This window comes from Amblyraja radiata, chromosome 25 (genome assembly GCF_010909765.2).
Source record: "Amblyraja radiata isolate CabotCenter1 chromosome 25, sAmbRad1.1.pri, whole genome shotgun sequence".
NCBI classification, from domain to species: Eukaryota; Metazoa; Chordata; class Chondrichthyes; order Rajiformes; family Rajidae; genus Amblyraja; species Amblyraja radiata.
This window is the reverse complement of record NC_045980.1, coordinates 29,912,063-29,931,482: the sequence shown is the minus strand read 5'-3', so window position 1 is coordinate 29,931,482 and position 19,420 is coordinate 29,912,063. Positions and strand designations below refer to the sequence as shown.

The 19,420-nt window shown below is 43.0% G+C and overlaps 1 protein-coding gene across 5 annotated transcripts; it reads left to right on the top strand.

The window, feature by feature from the left end:
• The first annotated feature begins 921 nt into the window (after nt 1-921).
• c25h12orf43 (chromosome 25 C12orf43 homolog) lies at nt 922-14,510 on the top strand. Of its 5 annotated transcripts, none has more exons than XM_033043681.1 (6): nt 922-1,061; nt 2,290-2,341; nt 3,684-3,782; nt 6,058-6,120; nt 6,998-7,089; nt 12,587-12,747. In XM_033043681.1, the coding sequence occupies exons 1-6, from the start codon at nt 959-961 to the stop codon at nt 12,613-12,615; spliced, it is 438 nt and encodes a 145-aa protein (XP_032899572.1). In that variant the 5' UTR covers nt 922-958; the 3' UTR covers nt 12,616-12,747. The 5 variants fall into 5 exon arrangements, with proteins under 5 accessions (XP_032899572.1, XP_032899571.1, XP_032899568.1 ...); XM_033043680.1 differs by having other exon boundaries at nt 6,058-6,124; nt 6,999-7,089; XM_033043677.1 differs by lacking the exons at nt 6,058-6,120; nt 6,998-7,089 and having other exon boundaries at nt 12,587-14,510.
• The last annotated feature ends 4,910 nt before the right edge of the window (nt 14,511-19,420 follow it).

Genomic DNA, 19,420 nt, shown 5'->3' with positions numbered 1-19,420 from the left:
GACAATGACATGAAGATATATAGAACAAATGAATGAAAGATATACAACAAAGTAACGATGATCAAGGAAACAGTGCATTGTTGGCTTGGGCTAAGTGTTAACGAGTTAAACAGGCAATGAAACTCACCAAGAGGCCAGTGAAACATACTAGTACCACGACTAGGGTGGGAGAGGGATGAAAGGAGAGGGGATGCAACGGTTACTTGAAGTTAGAGAAATCAAGAAGGGTCTCGACCCGAAACGTCACCTATTCATTTTCTCCAGAGATGCTGCCTGACCCGCTGCGTTACTCTAGCTTGTTGTGTCCATCTTCAATACACATACCGCTGGGTTGTAAGCTGCCCAAGCGAAATATGAGGTGCCGTTCCTCCAATTTGCGTTTGGATTCACTCTGCCCCATCCCATTCCCATACTGACCTTTATGTCATTTTGCACTTTATCAGTTTATTTATTCATGTGCATTGTAGTCAATGCCTATTATGTTCTGTGTGCTGAAGCAAAGCAAGAGTTTCATTGTCCTATCAGGGACACATGACAATGAACTTGAACTTGTCCTGGGCCTCCTCCGTTGTCAGTGAGGACAAACGCACATTGGAGATGGTTCCTGGCTCGGCTGGGAATTTACACACTGATGGCACACTGAAGAAGGGTCTCGACCCGAAACGTCACCCATTCCTTCTCTCCAGAGATGCTGTCTGTCCCGCTGAGTTACTCCAGCTTTTTGTGTCTATCTTCGGAGGTGGACAAGATGCTGGAATCCGTTGCTATGGAGGAAGAGGAGGCGGCGCCCAGCGTAACATGGACCCTCACGTCTCCAGCCTGCCGTCGTGCATTGTGGGTGTTGTAGTTTCGCAGTGACGTCAGTGCGCATGGCTTTCCGCAGTGCCGAAGCTCACGCAACTACATCTCCCATGGGGCCGCGCGAGCCGGTCGGGCCGGCGTGAGCGGGGAGATTGAAATGGCGGCGGCCGTGGAGGCGAGGAGTTCAGACTCTGACAACGCGGAGGAATGGTCCCGCCTCAGAGAGGCGGCTTGGGATCTCGGATCTCAGAGAACTATAGGTATATATGACCTCTAAATAAAACTCCACCTGGATTTATTACATGGTCCCATCTTGGTCTACTTTGCAATCTGTGTAATATGTGAAAAGTAAATACCTCCTTTTTGCATTATTTCTTAAAATCCTGTATAAAAGTTGCTGCTTTCGTGCCTTAAAATGAATTGCATGTTTATTGACGTTTATTAGTGATACTCTCTACCTTATCGGAGAACCTTGGCCTATCTTTGATCGGACTTTACTGGACTATATCTTGCACAAAATGTTATTCACGTTATTCCCTTAATCATGTACACTGTGGATGGTTATTCCAAAATCCTTCTTGAATTTAGAAGGATGAGAGGGGATTTTATTGAAATATATGAGATTATAAAGGGTTTGGACACGGTAGAGGAAGGAAACATGTTCCCGATGTTGGGGGAATCCAGAACCAGGGGCCACAGTTTAAGAATAAGGGGCAAGCCATTTAGTACAGAGATGAGGAAACACTTTTTCACACAGAGAGTTGTGAGTCTGTGGAATTCTATGCCTCAGAGGGCGGTGGAGGTCGGTTCTCTGGATACTTTCAAGAGAGAGCTACATTGGGTTCTTAAAGATAGCGGAGTCAGAGGATATGTGGAGAAGGCAGGAACGGGGTACTGATTGGGGATGATCAGCCATGATCACATTGAATGGCAGTGCTGGATCAAAGGGCCGAATGGCCTACTCCTGCACCTATTGTCTATTGTCTGTTGTTCGTTGTAATCATGTATTGTCTTTCCGCTGACGGGTTAGCACGCAACAAAAGCTTTTCACTGTACCTCGGTACACATGACAGTAAACTAAACAAGACCTGTCTGTACACAGATCTCTTATTTTCATGCCGTTTCCTGTGTATGTTTTGCCATAATTTAACTCCCAAAGTGCATTACCTCACTCCTGTCTAGATTAAATTCCATCTGCACTGTACACCCAAATTCCCAGCCGAGCCAATGTTCCACAGTGTCCTCAGACAACCTTCATTATCTACGACTCCACCTGTTTTGGTGCTGTCTGCAAACTTTAGTTTCAGATCATTCTTCAGTAACTTTCAAAATTATAAAATATTTTAGTTTCGATTGTTTTGCTTTGAATCGTTCCCTTTTAATATTTGGTCTCAATTCCAAAAGCATGTCAGATACTTTTGAATTGGGGGAAGCTTCCTTTTCATAATTATAATTATTATCCTTTTTTATAATATTTTTTGTCACTAGCTGGGACCAGTGAAGATAAGACGACTTCAGTGTCAATAAAACCAAGTCTCAGGTATATAAACGCAAGGTTTCCATTTGACTGTATTCTGTAATGTTGTTTTCCACTCAATATTCACGGTATGTGGGATTTATGAATCTTTATTTGCTGCAGGAGTTGTGCTTATTTGTTTTACTGTTTGGTTATCAAAAACAGTAACGTACGTAGTAAAGTTTATTCATTTTTAATACATTTCAATGGAACATGTTCACCAAATTTACTGAAGTTTCCAATAATGTATGCATGATTCAGAAGGCCTAGGAATAGTGACTTCCAAACAACTGTATAGGTCATGACAGGAGCCTATTGTTTTAATGAATTGTTCCTGGTATTCGAGTGATCCCCACAAGCCTGTCTTTATTATTGATTCCTGGTTACTAAGGACAGTGTCAGAGGTTACTAGCATTATATTGCCTGTCATTTATACAACTGCCAGTATTCTGGTCCAGTATTCTCATCCATTGAGGGAGAGCCATCATCACAAGGTCCACATTAACTTACTCAGATGTGGTTTCATGAAGGAATGGGTGACGTTTCGGGTCGAGACCCTTCTTCAGACTCCAGTCCCACTGCCAATCGCTGCCAATCCCACTGAGGTACTCCAGTATTTTCTGTCTATCTGGTTTCAGCTATGTGCGATCTGAGTTCTGGAACTTCTCGTTTTGAGCGTTCAGATGTTATTAACAGCTAGATCTTTCCTATTATCTGTGGTTTAGTTTTTTAGTTTAATTTAGAGATACAGCGTGGAAAAGGCCCATTTGCCCAACAAGTCCGCGCTGACAAGCGATTCCCGCACACTAACACTATCCTACACACTAGGGACAATTTGCAATTTTTTCAAGCCAATTAACCTAGAAACCTGTACGTCTTTGGAGTGTAGGAGGAAACTAGACAAACCGGACAAAACCCACACACGTCATGGGGAGAACGTACAAATTCTGTACTGACAGTACCTGTGGTCAGGATCGAACCCGGGTCTCTAGTGCTGTAAGGCAGCAACTCTACTGCTGCACCACTGTGCACCCTCTGCTCTCATATTACTGAGTACATCTTTGCCCGATAATGCTGTCTGGTCAAAGTTACTGGACAAAGCTAACATGAAAATTACTTCGTTAACATATTGTAAAATAATTATTAGGAGTTAAGGCTGTTTATGTTCAAGGAGTTTTTATTAAATGGAAGTTGACAAATGTACTATTAATTGTATAATTAGGTATACATTTTGATAATTGTTATACAGTTATGATCAAAACCATACTGTGAGTTCACAGTTGTAACAATGTTCTTCAGAGAGAGAATTTGTTGTGAATTTTCTCTCGCTTTGGTAATGTTAAGCTTGGTTTGTCCTCCCCTGTAGGCAAAACAGAGATAATCGGCAGCACGACAGAAATGAACTACAGACGACGCCAGAATTCAGAAGTCACGTTGCTAAAAAGCTTGGCGTCTTGCTAGATGGGTAGGAAAAAATGAATGATCTTGCATTGAGCTCTTGGGATGTGGGTAACCGCCATTGTATTCTAAGCATTCTGCACTCTTACCCTGTGGTGAATGACATGCCACTTGGGTCATTGTGGTTAATGGCACTTCTCTTGGATCACCAACCTACTTCTATTATCGGTACTAGTTAGAAGTGTGCTAATATCTTAGCCCTGTACTATCAATACACACTCAAAGCTCGATGATATTCATAGCAAAGTGATATGCTGGATTGTCATTTAAACTGCAATCTAAACAATAATTCCCTCCACCATGTCATGCCATTAGTACATATCCATAAATGCACTGCATTTATTTGTTTCTTTTAGACATTAGACTTGTAGTCTTTTGACAGTGCGGAAGCAGGCCCTTCGGCTCACCGAGTAGGTGCCGATCAACGATCACCCCGACAACTAACACTATTCTTCACAGTAGGGACAATTTACAATTTTACTGCAGCCAATTAACCTACAAACCTGTACATCTTTGGAGTGTGGGTGGAAACCGGAGCACCTGGAGAAAACCCACGTGGTCACAATGATATCTTATAAACTCCAGGCAGATAGCACCCGTAGTCAGGATCGAACCCGCGTGTCGGGCGCTGGAAGGCAGCAACTCAACTGCTGCGCCAATGTGCAGTAATTCCTTGAAGATCAAAAGACTACTTTCAACGATAGTACAGAGACAACAAATGCATAGGAATATCATTACTTTCAGATTCCCCTCTAAGTGACAAGTTCTCCCAAATTGGAAATATATCTCTGTGCTTTCTTTGTTGCTGGGATTAAATCCTGTAGATACCTACCCAAAGGTGGAGGGAAGGTTCTTCAGAGGACTTCAGCTAATCAGTAAGGCTGTGTACTGCAGCAGAGACACTTCAGAAGAGGCAATTAGTGGTGCTCTTCTTAGCAAAGCCCACATCACTACACATAAATCCATCAGGAAAGCCACTGTGAAACCAAGATTGTAAAACGAATAACTCAGATCTGAGAAAAAAAACTATTCTTTAACCGCCAAAGCACCTTAATAGCAGAATCAATTCAAATGGTTTGGGGCAGTAGTAATTGTTATGCCCTGAAGGTGTAAAGTCCTTGCTTTTTGGATTTTTTAATTCAATAAATGAACTTAATTTGTCCAGCTATAACTGATACCTCTCCGGTGTAAGGCAGTAAGAGAATAAGTACCAGATCACTCGCAGTAGCATCAGTAAATATCAGAATGTATATTTAATATTCCAGCCTTTTTTCATGCTTATGCCCATGGTTTTATCTGAGGAAGCTGTGAATGTGCTACAAATAGATTATTTTGTGATCTGTGGTCGCTGGCAAGCCCAGCGTTTATCGACTGTCATAGAGTTATAGAGCAGGGAAACTGGTCCTATGGCCCAGCTTGTCCATGTCGACAAAGTTGCCTACCTGAGCTAGTTCCCATTTGCCGGCGTTGGCCCATATCCTCTTAACCCTTTGTTTTATATATATGAATTTATCCAAATGTATTTTAAATTTTGTAATTGTCATATGCCACTTCCGCTGTAGCCCTGTCCACGTACCCACAACACGTTGAAAATGTTGCCCCTCAGGTCTCCTTTAAATCCTTTCCCTTTCTCCTTAAATCTATAGTCTTAGGGTGGCACAGTGGCGTAGCACGGCACAGTGGAGCAGTTGATAGAACTGCTGCCTCACAACGCAAAAGACCTGTGTTCGATACTGACCTTGGGTGCTGTTCTGTGTGGAGTTTGCACTTCCCCCCTGTGACTGCGTGGGTTTCCTCCGGGGTGCACCAGTTTCTTCCCACATCCCAAAAACGTGCTGGTTTATAGGTTAATTAGTCTCGGTAAATTGTCCCTGATGTGTGGGAAGTGGATGAGAAAATGGAACTAGTGTGAATGGGCGATCGATGGTTATGGTGGACTCTGTGGGCCAAAGGGCCTGTTTCCATACTGTATCTAAACTAAACTAGTTTGAGTCTCCCCTAACCTGGGAAAAGGACTGTGACCATTCACCTTACTTGTTTCCATCATTATTGTAAGTATCTTTATAAGGTCACTTCTCAGCCTCTATGCTCTAGAGATAAAAGCCCCCAAAATAACCAATGACTTGGCCTCCACCGCCGTCTGTGGCAATGAATTCCACAGATTCACCACCCTCTTCATATTCTGTCGTTGGTTGGGCATCATCGTGTACTTGGTGGAAGGTAGTTCCATTGCGAATGTGCGGATAAAATATATAATTGAAGTGTCTTTTTTTACTTTTCAGTATCATTGCTGTTGACAATTCTGGGCCACTTCTAAAGCAGCCAGCAGAGATAGTGGTGATGATGAAGGTAAATAAATTTATGGCTATAACAACTAATTAATTTATCGGGACTAAAAGCTTTTTGATATTAACAGATATTATAGCAACATTTAAGAAATATTTAGAGAGGTGCATGGACAGGCCTTAGGGTAGAGGGATATGGGCCAAGGTCAGTGTGGGCAAGTTGGGCTGCTGTGCCCGTTCCACTCTGTAAGACTATGACTCTATTAGAAATGTAAAAATATTATTACAGATAGACTGGAAGGTGGTCAGATTTAAAAATATATATATGTTTTTTAAGTACTGAAGATTAGCAAATGCAGATAGAGTTTAGCAGAAGAAAGCCCCTTTTGTTTGTCTAACAATGCCCCACCCCCATCATTGTCTAACAATGCCCCACCCCCATCATTGTCTAACAATGCCCCACCCCCATCATTGTCTAACAATGCCCCACCCCCATCATTGTCTAACAATGCCCCACCCCATCATTGTCTAACAATGCCCCACCCCCATCATTGTCTAACAATGCCCCACCCCCATCATTGTCTAACAATGCCCCACCCCCATCATTGTCTAACAATGCCCCACCCCATCATTGTCTAACAATGCCCCACCCCCATCATTGTCTAACAATGCCCCACCCCATCATGTCTAACAATGCCCCACCCCCATCATTGTCTAACAATGCCCCACCCCCATCATTGTCTAACAATGCCCCACCCCCATCATTGTCTAACAATGCCCCACCCCCATCATTGTCTAACAATGCCCCACCCCCATCACCTATTCCTTTTCTCCAGAGATGCTGCCTGACCCGCTGAGTTACTCCAGCATTTTGTGTCTATCTTTGGTGTAATTATTTTGATTGTCTCATAATTTGACGCATTAACAATGTTGTCCAGGTTTTCGATTATTTACCACAAGCATACCCGAGGATCATAGGAAAGTCGAACCTTCATCTCCAGTTAAATGGAAGCCCCCGCCTAGTTCAAGGTATGTCCTATTTTACAGGGAATGTCGAATTCATCTGAGAATTCATTATAATATTGATTCTTTGACAATCACGTTGTGTGAATAGAAACATAGTTGGGCCCACAATCCTGACTCTGAGGTACAGAAGCCGTTTCTTGGAGGAAAGAGAGGCGAGCGGGGAGGAGGTGGTTATTTTCCACTCCAGGCTGTCAGCTTCCGACTGAGAATGCGAATCCAGGAAATATTGGGTTTCGAGATCCCCTGGCCTTTAATAGTGAAACGCAAAGTCCTGACATTTTGAGTCAAGGCCCTTCTTTGAGTCTGAACATTTATGGCAGAAGAAACTGGAAATGTTCAACATCCGGTTGCAATAGCTTGGATTGTGTGTTCAGGACAGTGGATTTGGGGAGTTAACTATGAATAGTTTAATTTGTGAGGTTAAAATGATTGACAATGCACTTCTAGAGTTCTATCAGTAGTTACCTATCAAATTGAAGAATAAGCATTAAAAGATGTTGCATCAATTAGACTTTAGATTTTACTTTAGATATTCAGCATGGAAACAGGCCCTTCGGCCTACAGAGTCTGTGGCGACCAGTGATCACCCCGTACACTAACTCTATGCCACACACTGGGACAACTTACAATTTTACCGAAGCCAATTAGCCTACAAACATGTACATCTTGGGAATGGGGGAGGAAACCGGAACACCTGGAGAAAACCCACATGATTGCAGGAAGAACGTCAAAATTCTAGTGAGCATAATAGTGAATGGCCTCATGGACAGTTTATGCTGGGGAGCGATCAGAATACCAGAGTTTTATCCTTGGTTGTGGTTGCAAAGAACAAGATTTGGGGCATGATCTTTATATAGGTTAATTAAATAAGTCGACGAATTATGTATTAAAAGCTTGTGTAGTGGACAAAGCCACAGCATAACTTTATTTTTTTTTGTGAGAACTTGGATTTTTAAAAAAATGCTTATTCTCTGTCTACATATGTTGTCAATGTGGATGTTAAATGATCAAAATCTATGTCCAAACGGCAATCAGTTCATCATTCTGAATGAGCTCACTAAACCTAAGTTTTTTCAAGTTGAAGTTCAAGTTCAAGTGAGTTTATTGTCATGTGTCCCTGTATAGGACAATGAAATTCTTGCTTTGCTTAAGCACACAGAAAATAGTAGGCATTTACTACAAAACAGATAAATGTGTCCATATACCATGATATAAATATATACACACATGAATAATAAACTGATAAAGTGCAAATAGCAGAAAGTGGTTATTAATAATCAGAGTTTATTTTTTATGGGAACCCTAAGCTTTTGTATGGAAAATACATCTTAAACTTTCTAAAGTTAGGATGAAATGCAAACAGTCACTGGTACGTTGGACCATGTGGAGTGATAGATTTAAAATTGCATCAGAATTTTGTTATTTTAGCATGTTTGCTTAAGTATTTTTCCCTGTGGAGGATTGCTACTGAAGCATCAGTTAGGCATTATATAACTAGCCTCTGGAGGTTTCCTGTGCATTTGAAGCAAGGTCAATGAATCAAAGCATCATTTCAAAGCATCAGAAGAATCAGTCAGTCTTGAAATACTTGCTCCACATTCATATCCAGCACTGCACAAAGTGACAGATAATAAGGGCAGCATGTTAGCCCAGAGTTACCCTGTGGTGATGAATAAAATCAATTCAGTTGGATCAGAATTATAATTAAGATTTAATGTGCAAATTCATCAGTGTGAATTGGAATGAAGAAGAGGCAAATATTTTTGTCCTTTGGTGTTCACTTTCATAATTGTGTGCATTTTCAGACTGTGAGCAACAATAATGTCCTTTTTATAAATGAGGTTCCCACCACACTACAAAAAAGAGAGCATTGATATTCCGACACCTCCTTTAATGCGGACAACATTTAAAAAGCGCGTATGTGGTTCCACTGAAAATGTGCAGATGAAAATGTTCCATTGAGGTAGAGATCGGCCGCCTCACCCGTCCTAGGCACCACATATTCGGGGGAACTTCCGGGGGGATTTCAAGTGCGCTCTCATAACATTGTCCGGATTAAAGGAGGTGCCGGAATATTGATGATGGACCTGTATTTATCTGAACTACTTTATTATCAAAAGATTCAAACTTGGTTTCATAAGTCTGCTTGCTGGGTGGCTTATATCAACTCCCAATAAAACAGTGCTTCAATTTTATAATTCTCATTCCTCATGTTCTTGCAGCTCTCCAGACGTATGTAACACTGAGATATTCACCAGCCCCCACTTCCTTATGTGAGAAAGTTGATGACCTCGTCACCACCTTCTGGATTTGGTGATCGTGCTGGAAAAGGGAGCCGAGATAGAAAATTTACTACGTTCTTAGTGAACGACAGAGCAGATGACATGGACTGGGTGACCTATTCCTTTCTCTTTTTTTTAGTTTAGTTTAAAGATACATTGTGGAAACAGGCCCTTCGGCCCACTGAATCCGCGCCGACCCGCGATCCCCGTATACAATCCTACACACTAGGGACAAATTTACAATCTATACCAAAGCCAATTGCCTACAAACCTGTACGTCTTTGGAATGTGGGAGGAAACCGGAGCATCCAGGGAAGACCCACGCTGTCACGGAAAGAATGTACAAACTCCGTACAGGCTGCACTTGAAGTTTGGATGGAATCCGGGTCTCTACCGCTGCGCCACCGAGCCGCATCAGATGCCTTACCTTAACTCTCTTCCTTCCCCCAAGTCTCATTTGTGCCTCTATCTCACATAAAACCTCAAAAGCTACCTCTTTTAGCTTACCAAAGTCCCTGTTGGTAATGCAATCATAAAGTGACCTGAGGCTTTTTCTTGCCTTGGAAGTGCAAGAATACGAGTACGTTGCGGCGGCAATTGAAACTTGCTGCATTGGGCATGCTTCACACATAGATGGCAATGTACACTGCACTGATAACTGCAATTCCTCACTCCAATTCTTGCATTCACAGTGAAATCACGGAATAGATTTTCAGAGGAAGAACTATGTAAATGATGACCATATTTGAGGTCACTGGGCCTCTGACTGTGCTATAATTTGCATATTCACATCAAGTGTGAATCAAGAAAGCATCTTGTTGGAAATTTGTTGGGCGTTTTGCACACAAGTGCTTGCAATCTAAATAATAAATGATATAGTACATTTTACTGCAGACATGCGCAAATCGTAACCAAGTGTTGTCTTGTTTCCTGCCCTACAAAGTGAGCAATGCTGGTTTGGAGAAGCTAGAGGAAGTGGTTTTCTAGAGTTTTTTGATGGAAACATCTTTAATTGCAGCAAATAACCCTGAGGACTCTTGTGGTTTTGGGTGCAGTTTAGGAAACCTACCAAGAAATAAACAGGACCAGAGTTTGTATTAGCACCATTTGTGACCTGATGGATAATGAGTGTCAAATAAATAGTTGCTGTTGACACAGAGGGAAACCTGCTGAGAACACTTAAAATGATTTGGATGGCTGGTGATTGGTGATTCTTACTGGTTTCCGAAAGACTAGTACAACTTCCAACTCGAGGGAATTTGAGTGAAAATGGAGCCTTGGCTGGAAGAACACCTTATCTGGCAGCCAGCATCGCATGCAACACAACGCTTCCTCCACACTGCATGGAAGTGGCAGCCTCAGTTGTTTGTCGAAGCCTTGGGAGCAGCACAGTGGTGCAGCGGTACAGCTGCTGCCTTACAGCGCCAGAGACCCGGGTTCGATCCTGACTACGGGTGCTGTCTGTACAGAGTTTGTACGTTCTCCCTGTGACCGCGTGGGTTTTCTCCGGGTGCTCCAGTTTCCTCCCACATCCCAAAGACATGCAGGTTTGTGGGTTAATTGGCTTCTGTAAATTGCTCCTGGTATGTAGGGCATAGAACTAGCATAGGGGGTGTTCGCTGGTTGGCACGGACACAGTGGGCCGAAGGGCCTGTTTCCGCACTGTATCCCTAAAGTCTTTCAAGTCTGAAGAGCGGACCATCTGAGTCAGCAGGTCAAGATTTGCCACTGAGCCAAGGCCAGCAAGTCCAGGACCAGAGGCCATCGCCTTAGAATAAAAGGACGTATCTTTAGAAATAACTTGAGGAGGAAATTCTTTAGTCAGAGGATGGTAAATCTGTGGAATTAATTGCCACAGAAGGCTGTGGAGGCCCATTCAGTGGGTATTTTTAAGGAGGAGATTGATAGATTCTTGATTAGTACAGGAGTCCGGGGTTGTGGGGAGAAGGCAGCAGAATAGGGTTGAGAGGGAAAGATAGATTAGCCATGATTGAATGGTGGAGTAGGCTTGATTGTCCAAATGGCCTAATTCTGCTCGTGGAACTTGTGAACATGAATCCTTTAACAAGCATCAGTGAAAGATCAGTATATTTGGATATCATTTTTGGTACCTTCTCTGAGTTTATGGGACCCCTGAAGTTACATTTCACATTGAATATTTCTATGTTGTGTCCCAGTTTGAATTCCATTTTATTTCATCATTGGCTAAGAATTGAACAATTGAAGGCCATATAGAAAGCACAATTACAATGTTCCTGCCCTCTAGCCAGAACTAGGTTATCTATTAGGTAATATTAGGGCGGTACAGCAGCAGAGCTGCTGCCTCACAACAGCAGAGAGCCTGGGTTCGATCTTGACTACGGGTGCTGACAGTGGGGTTTTTCCTGGTGTATCCGCATAACAAAGACGGCAGGTTTGTAGGTTAATCGACTTCTGTAAATTGTCCCTAGTGTGTAGGACATGGAACCAGGGGCGGCACGGTGGCACAGCGGTAAAGTTGCTGCCTTACAGCGCCAGAGACCCAAGTTCAATCCTAACTACTGGTGTTGTCTGTACGGAGTATGTATATTCTCCTTGTGACAGTGGGTTTTCTCTAGGTGCTCCCACAGTCCAAAGACGTGCAGGTTTGTAGGTTAATTGGGCTGTGTAAATTGTCCCTCGTGTGTAGGATAGAACAAGTGTGTGGGTGATTGCTGGTTGGCATGGAATGAGAACGGGCCTGTTTCCACGCTGCATCTCCAAACTAAACTAAATGAGTGTACGGATGATTAATGGTCGGCATGGATTTGGTGGGCCGAAGGGCCTGTTTCCACGCTGTATCTCTAAACTAAACCAAACTAGTGTAAGGGTGATCGGTGGTCGGCATGGACTTGGTGAACTGAAGGGCCTGTTTCCACTCTATCTCTAAACCATCAGATTTCCCTCCCAAAAAAGGATTATTAATATATACTTTATTCTTTGATGTTCGGAGATGAATTGGATGTATAAGTTACACCTAAGAGAGACACAAAATGCTGGAGTAATTCAACGGGACAGGCAGAATCTCTGGAGAGAATGGGTGACGTTTCGGGTCGAGATCCTTCTTCTAAGTTATACCTTCCAGGAATAGGGGACGATACTGAATACGTATACCGATGCAGCCTCACAGGTTCATTACATTTCTATTCCAGCTGAGTGTATGCAGCCTATCATTAATCATGGTGTGTTGAATATTACAGTGAGTCGGACAGTGAATGGGATCGGTTGAAGGAGGCAGTGGTTTCGGGCGACGACTTACTTTGGCAAAGTTCCATCGCCAGCAATCAGCCAGAGACAAATCAGGAGGAAGGCCCCGTTGAGAACAAAGGCAAAGGGAAAAAGAAGAAGAGGAAAAAGAGGAAGCTGGCCACTGAAGGTGGGGACGATGGTAAAGAGGACGAGGAGGCAGTTTCAACAAGAAAATCCAAACAGAAGTGCCGAGTTCTGGTAAAAGAGCTGGAAGAAACTGAATTTACTGATGAAACTCTGGAGGGTCAGGGACGCTTCAAGACAGAAGAAGCTGATGTTGAAAGGAGTGGAAAGAAAAGAAAGAAACCCAAAAATGGTAAACATATATCCAAAATTAAGTTAAAAGGAGTTCTGGTAACAGATGGGTTATGACATTCATTGGCGATTCCTGACTTCCTTCAGCTTTCACTCGAGGTGCTATTCCAAAAGCTTTTGATTTGTGTACTTTAGCCTCTTACTTTGAAGTAATGTGGATCTCCATGTGAGAAGGGGAAGCAATGATTTCTTGCATACTGCTGTCCTGCCCAAGGGAGAATGTCTTTGAGTGGAGATTTGTTGGACTGATTCAGCTGAATTGTGAATAATGAACTGTCGCTAGAGGGAACTGTGACTGTGGAGCGTTTGGTCCATGTATCTTCCTGTTACCTGCCTGAAATGATAATAGTTTATTTCCTCATTGCATTGTAGAACTGGTCTGATTTATGTTTGAAATTTGAACTGCAGCCATTTTGGTTTGTTAGCATTGAGTCTCGTGAGTATTTTTAATCTGCTTTCATTTTGAATTATTTGAACACTTTGTGATTTGAATACTGACTCGGAAAGAAACGCTTGTTTATTTTAACTCGGTCGTCCTGCTGTTAATTTTTGAGAGTTTTGTGTATAACCTATTTACCAGTGTTCTGGTTTCATCCCCCAATATATCACGGGTGGTGTAAAACAACACATACAAGATCATATCTTTGCAGCAACTTATCAAATGGTGCAGGTAGTATGGAAATTGGAAGAACAAATCTTCAGCTGGTTTGGCCTCAATGCTCCGATTCTCAAGATATATTGCTGACTGAAAAACTGCGTGAATCTGTGCACAGCGTGATACTAGACCTCACCATTTATCACCCTGGCCATTGACACCTCTCCTTTCCATTATTCTTGCCAGGTATTAAATCTTCACATGAGGATAGAGGATGAGGTTCAGCAAGTTATTCTACCACAGAAACATTTATATCTAATCACGTATGTGCTAAACTTGCACATTTAACCCTTTTTCAACCAAAGAAACTAGAGAACAGTCAGGGGTGGAATATTTTCCTATTTTTATTAACAGCAAAGATATATTTGATATCATCTGTGACTGGCATTGCTGTAATTAAATAAATCCTTGGAATAGAATCATCAAGCAGCCACGAAAGTGCTTACAACTAATGGATTAAACTTGCTTATTAAAGAGCAGGTTTTTATTACCTGATTATGTTTGCGGATAAGTTACCCGAAGGTTGTTGCCCCCTCATGCTCTCCCTGCAGGTTCTAAAACGGATGACGACTTCCTATTATGTCATGTCACAAGATGTCAAAATTGCTTAATGTTTTATTTTCATTTTAAGAGCCGTCTAATTGTTTAAAGAAGAGCTCTATTTAATTGTTGGAGGCCACGCATTGGCCTCTTGTCCACATCAGCTGAATCATTTGATCTGTGTAATTGGCTCATCGTTTTCTGCATTGAACGAATGCTGTCCATTCTAGTAAAACACGGGATAATTAAACAGATTCATTCATATTTAACGGAGATTTCTCAGGCAATTCTGATTAAAAAGCCTCTTGACAAATTATATTCCTAACGCATACATTTCTCTTGGGATAAAATGATCTTGAATACATTCTTAGCCTTTTTTTTGGTCCATTTTAGTGAAGCTATTAACTATTTTCAATGTGGGAAAATCTCTACGTCAGATGGTAACGGGAATTTCATAATCATTTGTTTCTGTTCTTTACCCAAACAGCCGAAGTTTCAATAGACAACAGACAATAGACAATAGGTGAAGGAGTAGGCCATTCGGCCCTTTGAACCAGCACCGCCATTCAATGTGATCATGGCTGATCATCCCCAATCTATTCCATTCTATACTGACATCCTTCGGATATGTTAAATCTATAAAAGGACACAAAGACGACAAGTCTCAGTCAAAGTAAATTTAATACCAAACATAGTTTCTTAAAATATTACTGTGTTTTAATTGAATTTACTGGGACATAATTTAGCTATAAAAATGTAACCTACATTTTTGTTTCCAAATTTATCTTGAAATGTCCTCTATTTATGTCTTGCCTGGATATAGTGCATTCTTTCAAAGTGCTTTCTTTCTCCAGTTGACAGTCAAATCCAGCAACATGTTCAAGCCTCTGTTGAAGAAGGTTCTCGACCCGAAACGTCACCTATCCATGTGCCCCAGGGTTGTGTAGGAAGGAACTGCAGATGCTGTTTTACACCAAAGATAGATACAAGATGCTGGAGTAACTCAGCGGATCTGGCAGCATAGAGTGATACAGTGTGGAAACAGGCCCTTCGGCCCAACTTGCCCAACATGTTCCAGCTACACTAGTCCCATCTGCCTGCGTTTGGTCCATATCCCTTCAAACTTGTCCTATCCATGGGCATCTTTGGAGAAAAGCAATAGATGACATTTCGGATCGAGATACTTCTTTGGACTGAGAGTCAGGGGAGAGGGAAACACGAGGTGTGAAAAGGTGCAAAAGGATGCTGCCTGACCCACTGAGTTACTCCAGCACTTTGTGTCTGTCCTTGATAAACCTGTACCTGCAGTTCCTTGTTTCTACAAGCCTCTGTTGATGCTGCATTGCATTGCCTTTATATGTAGAGGCCAAGTGAGTGACTAAACCATGACACTAAATTTACATTTGTCTATTTTTGAAGACTTTAACTCTTGTTGTGATGTGATTCCACAAGTGACAGCTGCCATTCCAAATACCCCTCTCTTGCCGTGATCACTAGAGTTTGCTCATTCAGCTATGGCTTGCAATATAACAGAGAAAACATGCGGAAATTAGAATGTGTCTATACTGTCAAGGGTCTGTGTAGGTTCAAGTCTATGGTTGACCTAAAGGCTCAAACAAAACTGCTGGTCTACAGAGCTGTTGTCCTCTGCACCTTGTTGTATGGTGCCGAGTCATGGACCACCTACAGCAGGCACCTGAGAGCCCTGGAGGAAGGCAACATGACTAGCATCACCACCACAATACTGCAGCACCAACTTCGATGGAATGGCCATGTCATCCGCATGTCCAACACAAGTCTCCCCAAACAAATCAATTGAAGGAAGGTCGGCGAGCCCCCGGCGGGCCAAAGAAACATTTCAAAGACAACATCAAGAACAGCCTGAAGAAATTCCACATCACATCGAGCAACTGGGAGCACATTGCACTGGGCAGGCGCTCCTGGAGGAAATCCGTGCAGGAAGGTGCTGCACGTCACGAAATGGAACCACGCCGTGCTGCAGAGACAAAGTGACAGCACCGTAAGGAAAGAGAGAAGGGGGCTTGACGACTACCAACCACCGCCAGTCTCCACTGCCCACGTTGCACCAAGGTGTGTGGATCGTGGATCGGCCTCTACAGACATCTGCAGACCCACAAGTAGGCGAGCGCACGGAGAGGAGAGGACAGTCATACTCCTTTCGAGCGACCGCCGATGATGATATGGTTCTAATCCTTGTATTCCTCCTGAAGAAGATGTTGACATGTAAATACAGAATGTCTTCAGTATATTTTAATGTTTTTACAAGTTAATGTTGGTCTGTTTACAGTAAACCCCTGTTGTAATGGACAAAACCGGAGGCAGTGGTGTCCGTTATCGTCGATGACTGCAGATGATGATTATTAGACAAAAGGACACAAAGTGCTGGAGTCATTCAGCGGAGGAGGATCTCTGGAGGACATGGATTGGTGACGTCGGGACCATCCCTAAGACTGGTTCAGTCGGTTGAGTTACATCGTGTGGTTTCACCTTAATACTAGGCGCCGATGCAGCTGCTCTGCACCAATAAGCCCCTCTTCACCGGTTGACACAGCTGTTGTTGTAGCCCCCCGATAGGATGCGCTGTCTTCAGGGCGCTCTTGGTCAGGGTTGGGCTCCCTCCCCTCTCACATGCTGTCGCTTCCAAGGTGGAGTATGCTGGTGACGGGGGGAGAAGGAGGTGGAGGCAGTGGTGGCGGTGGTGGAGGGAGGAGTTGGGGGGAGAGGCCGACTGGACAGAGCGATGGGAGAAGCAGGTGACGGGGGTTGAGCGGGGAGCGGGTACAAGCCACCGGCGACATCAAGAGACAGCAGCAGGTGAGAGGGGCTCGCTGGTGCACCCTGCGAGTTGGGAGTGGGGTCGGAAGCCAGGGCTCTAAACGGCTGTGGAGATGCTGGCACGTCATTCCATTCACATTCAGTCATTTGTGGCCTCTCAGGGAATTTCAAATGAACTCGTGTAATTAAACCTATTAACTCTAGAATCTCTGGATTATATGAGGAGGAGAGGGGGGGGGGGGGAGAGACCATCAGTTGTCAGAAAATCGGTGTTCCATCCTCGGTAATTCCTTACACGGTTATAGCGGACAATCGGCTAAAACAGACACTATTCTCCCACTATGGTCCATTGTAACTAGGGTTTACTGTATTTGTAAATCAATGACCCAAATTCCCAATAAGTTAATGGCATTAGAGTACAAATTTTGAACGTTTGCAAATTAAAGAACACATTTAAGTTTTGTATGAACTACACTAATGTTCTGACTGATACTTAGTTTTTAACCAATTTGTGGAATATTCTGACCATTATCACGTTGCTTTTTCTGGGTCACATTCCATATATTATTCCTCAATGTCTTCTGGACAAAAGAGATTGTGATTGGCTCCAGGGAGTGAGCTGGTACACATACCGCAGTTTGTATTGATGGTGCCGAAGTAGAGATGGTTGAAAACTTCAAATTCCTAGGAGTCAATATCACCAACAACTTCTCCTGGACCACCCATATTGACGCAACGACCAAGAAAGCTCACCAACGCCAATCTACTTCCTTCGAAGGCTTAGGAAGTTTGGCACGTCCCCAACAACTCTCACCAACTTCTACAAATGCACCATGAGCATTACAGCTTGGTTTGGAAACAGCTCCATCCAAGGCCGCATGAAGTTGCAGCGAATTGTGGACGCAGCCCAGACCATCACACAAACCAACCTCCCCTCCATTGACTCCATTTATACCTCACGCTGACTTGGCAAGGCCAGCAGCATCATCAAGGATGGCCACTCCCTCTTCTCCCTTCTCCCATCAGGCGAAAGGTATAGAAGTGTGAAAACGCACACCTCCAGTTTCGGGGCCATTTCTTCCCAGTGTTATCAGGCAACTGAATCAGTGTACCACAGCCAGAGAGCAGTGCTGAACTAATATTTTTGCTGACCCTCGGACTATGATCGGACTTTGCAGGCTATTCCTTGCACTTAACGTTATTCCCTTATCTTGTATCTATACATTGTAAATGGCTCGATTGTAATCATGTCTTGTCTTTCCGCTGACTGGTCAGCACGCAACAAAAGCTTTCCACTGTACCTTGGTACACATGACAATAAACTAAACTAACTAATTTGTATTGCAACAGTAACCAAGTGAAACATGCTAAATTGGATGTCGAATAGTTTGGGACATCCAGCCCATTATGAATGCAACTTGGTATCTGTTGTGATTTTTGTTACTTCTGAGGCGATGGAAGCTGAAGACAAATGCTGAAATGCTCATTTAAGTGAGACCATTAAAAGTAATGGTTACAAATGAACAGCTGCAATTTGTAACCAGTACTCAGCAGCCTGACAGAGACTTCAGTGTTATTTGGTTTGATGGATTTTGTGAATCTTGCCTGTGGTTTCATTACTTATTTCTGTCTTGATGTTAAAAGCATCTTGCTGGAGACATGGGGATGTGTGCATCATCTTGCACTGTATTTCCGAGCTATCTGTAATCCTGTGTGCGTGTGTGTGCCCGTGCACGTGTGTGTGTGTGCGCGTGCACGTGTGTGTGTGCGTGCACGTGTGTGTGCGTGCATGTGTGTGTGTGAAAATAACATTCCTACATTTTCAATTGTTAGCATCTACTGGGAAATCAAACACTCCAAGGTCACATGCGGCAGGGATTAGATACCGATTTCTGACAGCATGCTTGAAGGACCCCTTCCCCCATTGCTTTTATGTTCTGCACAAATTTCCTCGGGGGAAATACACTGTAGCTGTCTGAACTAATTTAATTCATTTTGTTTAAATCCCCCTCTGATGCAAACCCTGAGTTGAAGGGGAAGAATCACTGTCCTTTAACACTTGAACAGATTACTCAATGTTAGTGCTTTTTTTTTTGGACCCCTCTGCAGGTGACGGTTAACTAACAATTCATTTAAGATAAAATAAATAAGTTTGTCTTTGTCAGCTTTACATCTGTTAAATGCTGTCTGTGAGCAGGTCTGTGTGAATCCATCCATTAGCATTCTCGAACAGAAAGGGAAGAGCACCACAGGCTGCCAGCAGTGAAATAGAGGAATTTAACATTTGAGTGAGTATTTTAATAAGCTGAAAATCTCTTGTACCTCTTTTTAAATAATGATGCTTCCAGCAGAAATTATGGATGCAGCCCAGATCATCGCACAAGCCAACCTCCCTTCCATTGACTCCATCTGCACTACACGCTGTCTTGGCAAGGACATCAGCATAAGTCTCACCCCATTCACTCCTCTATCCCATCAG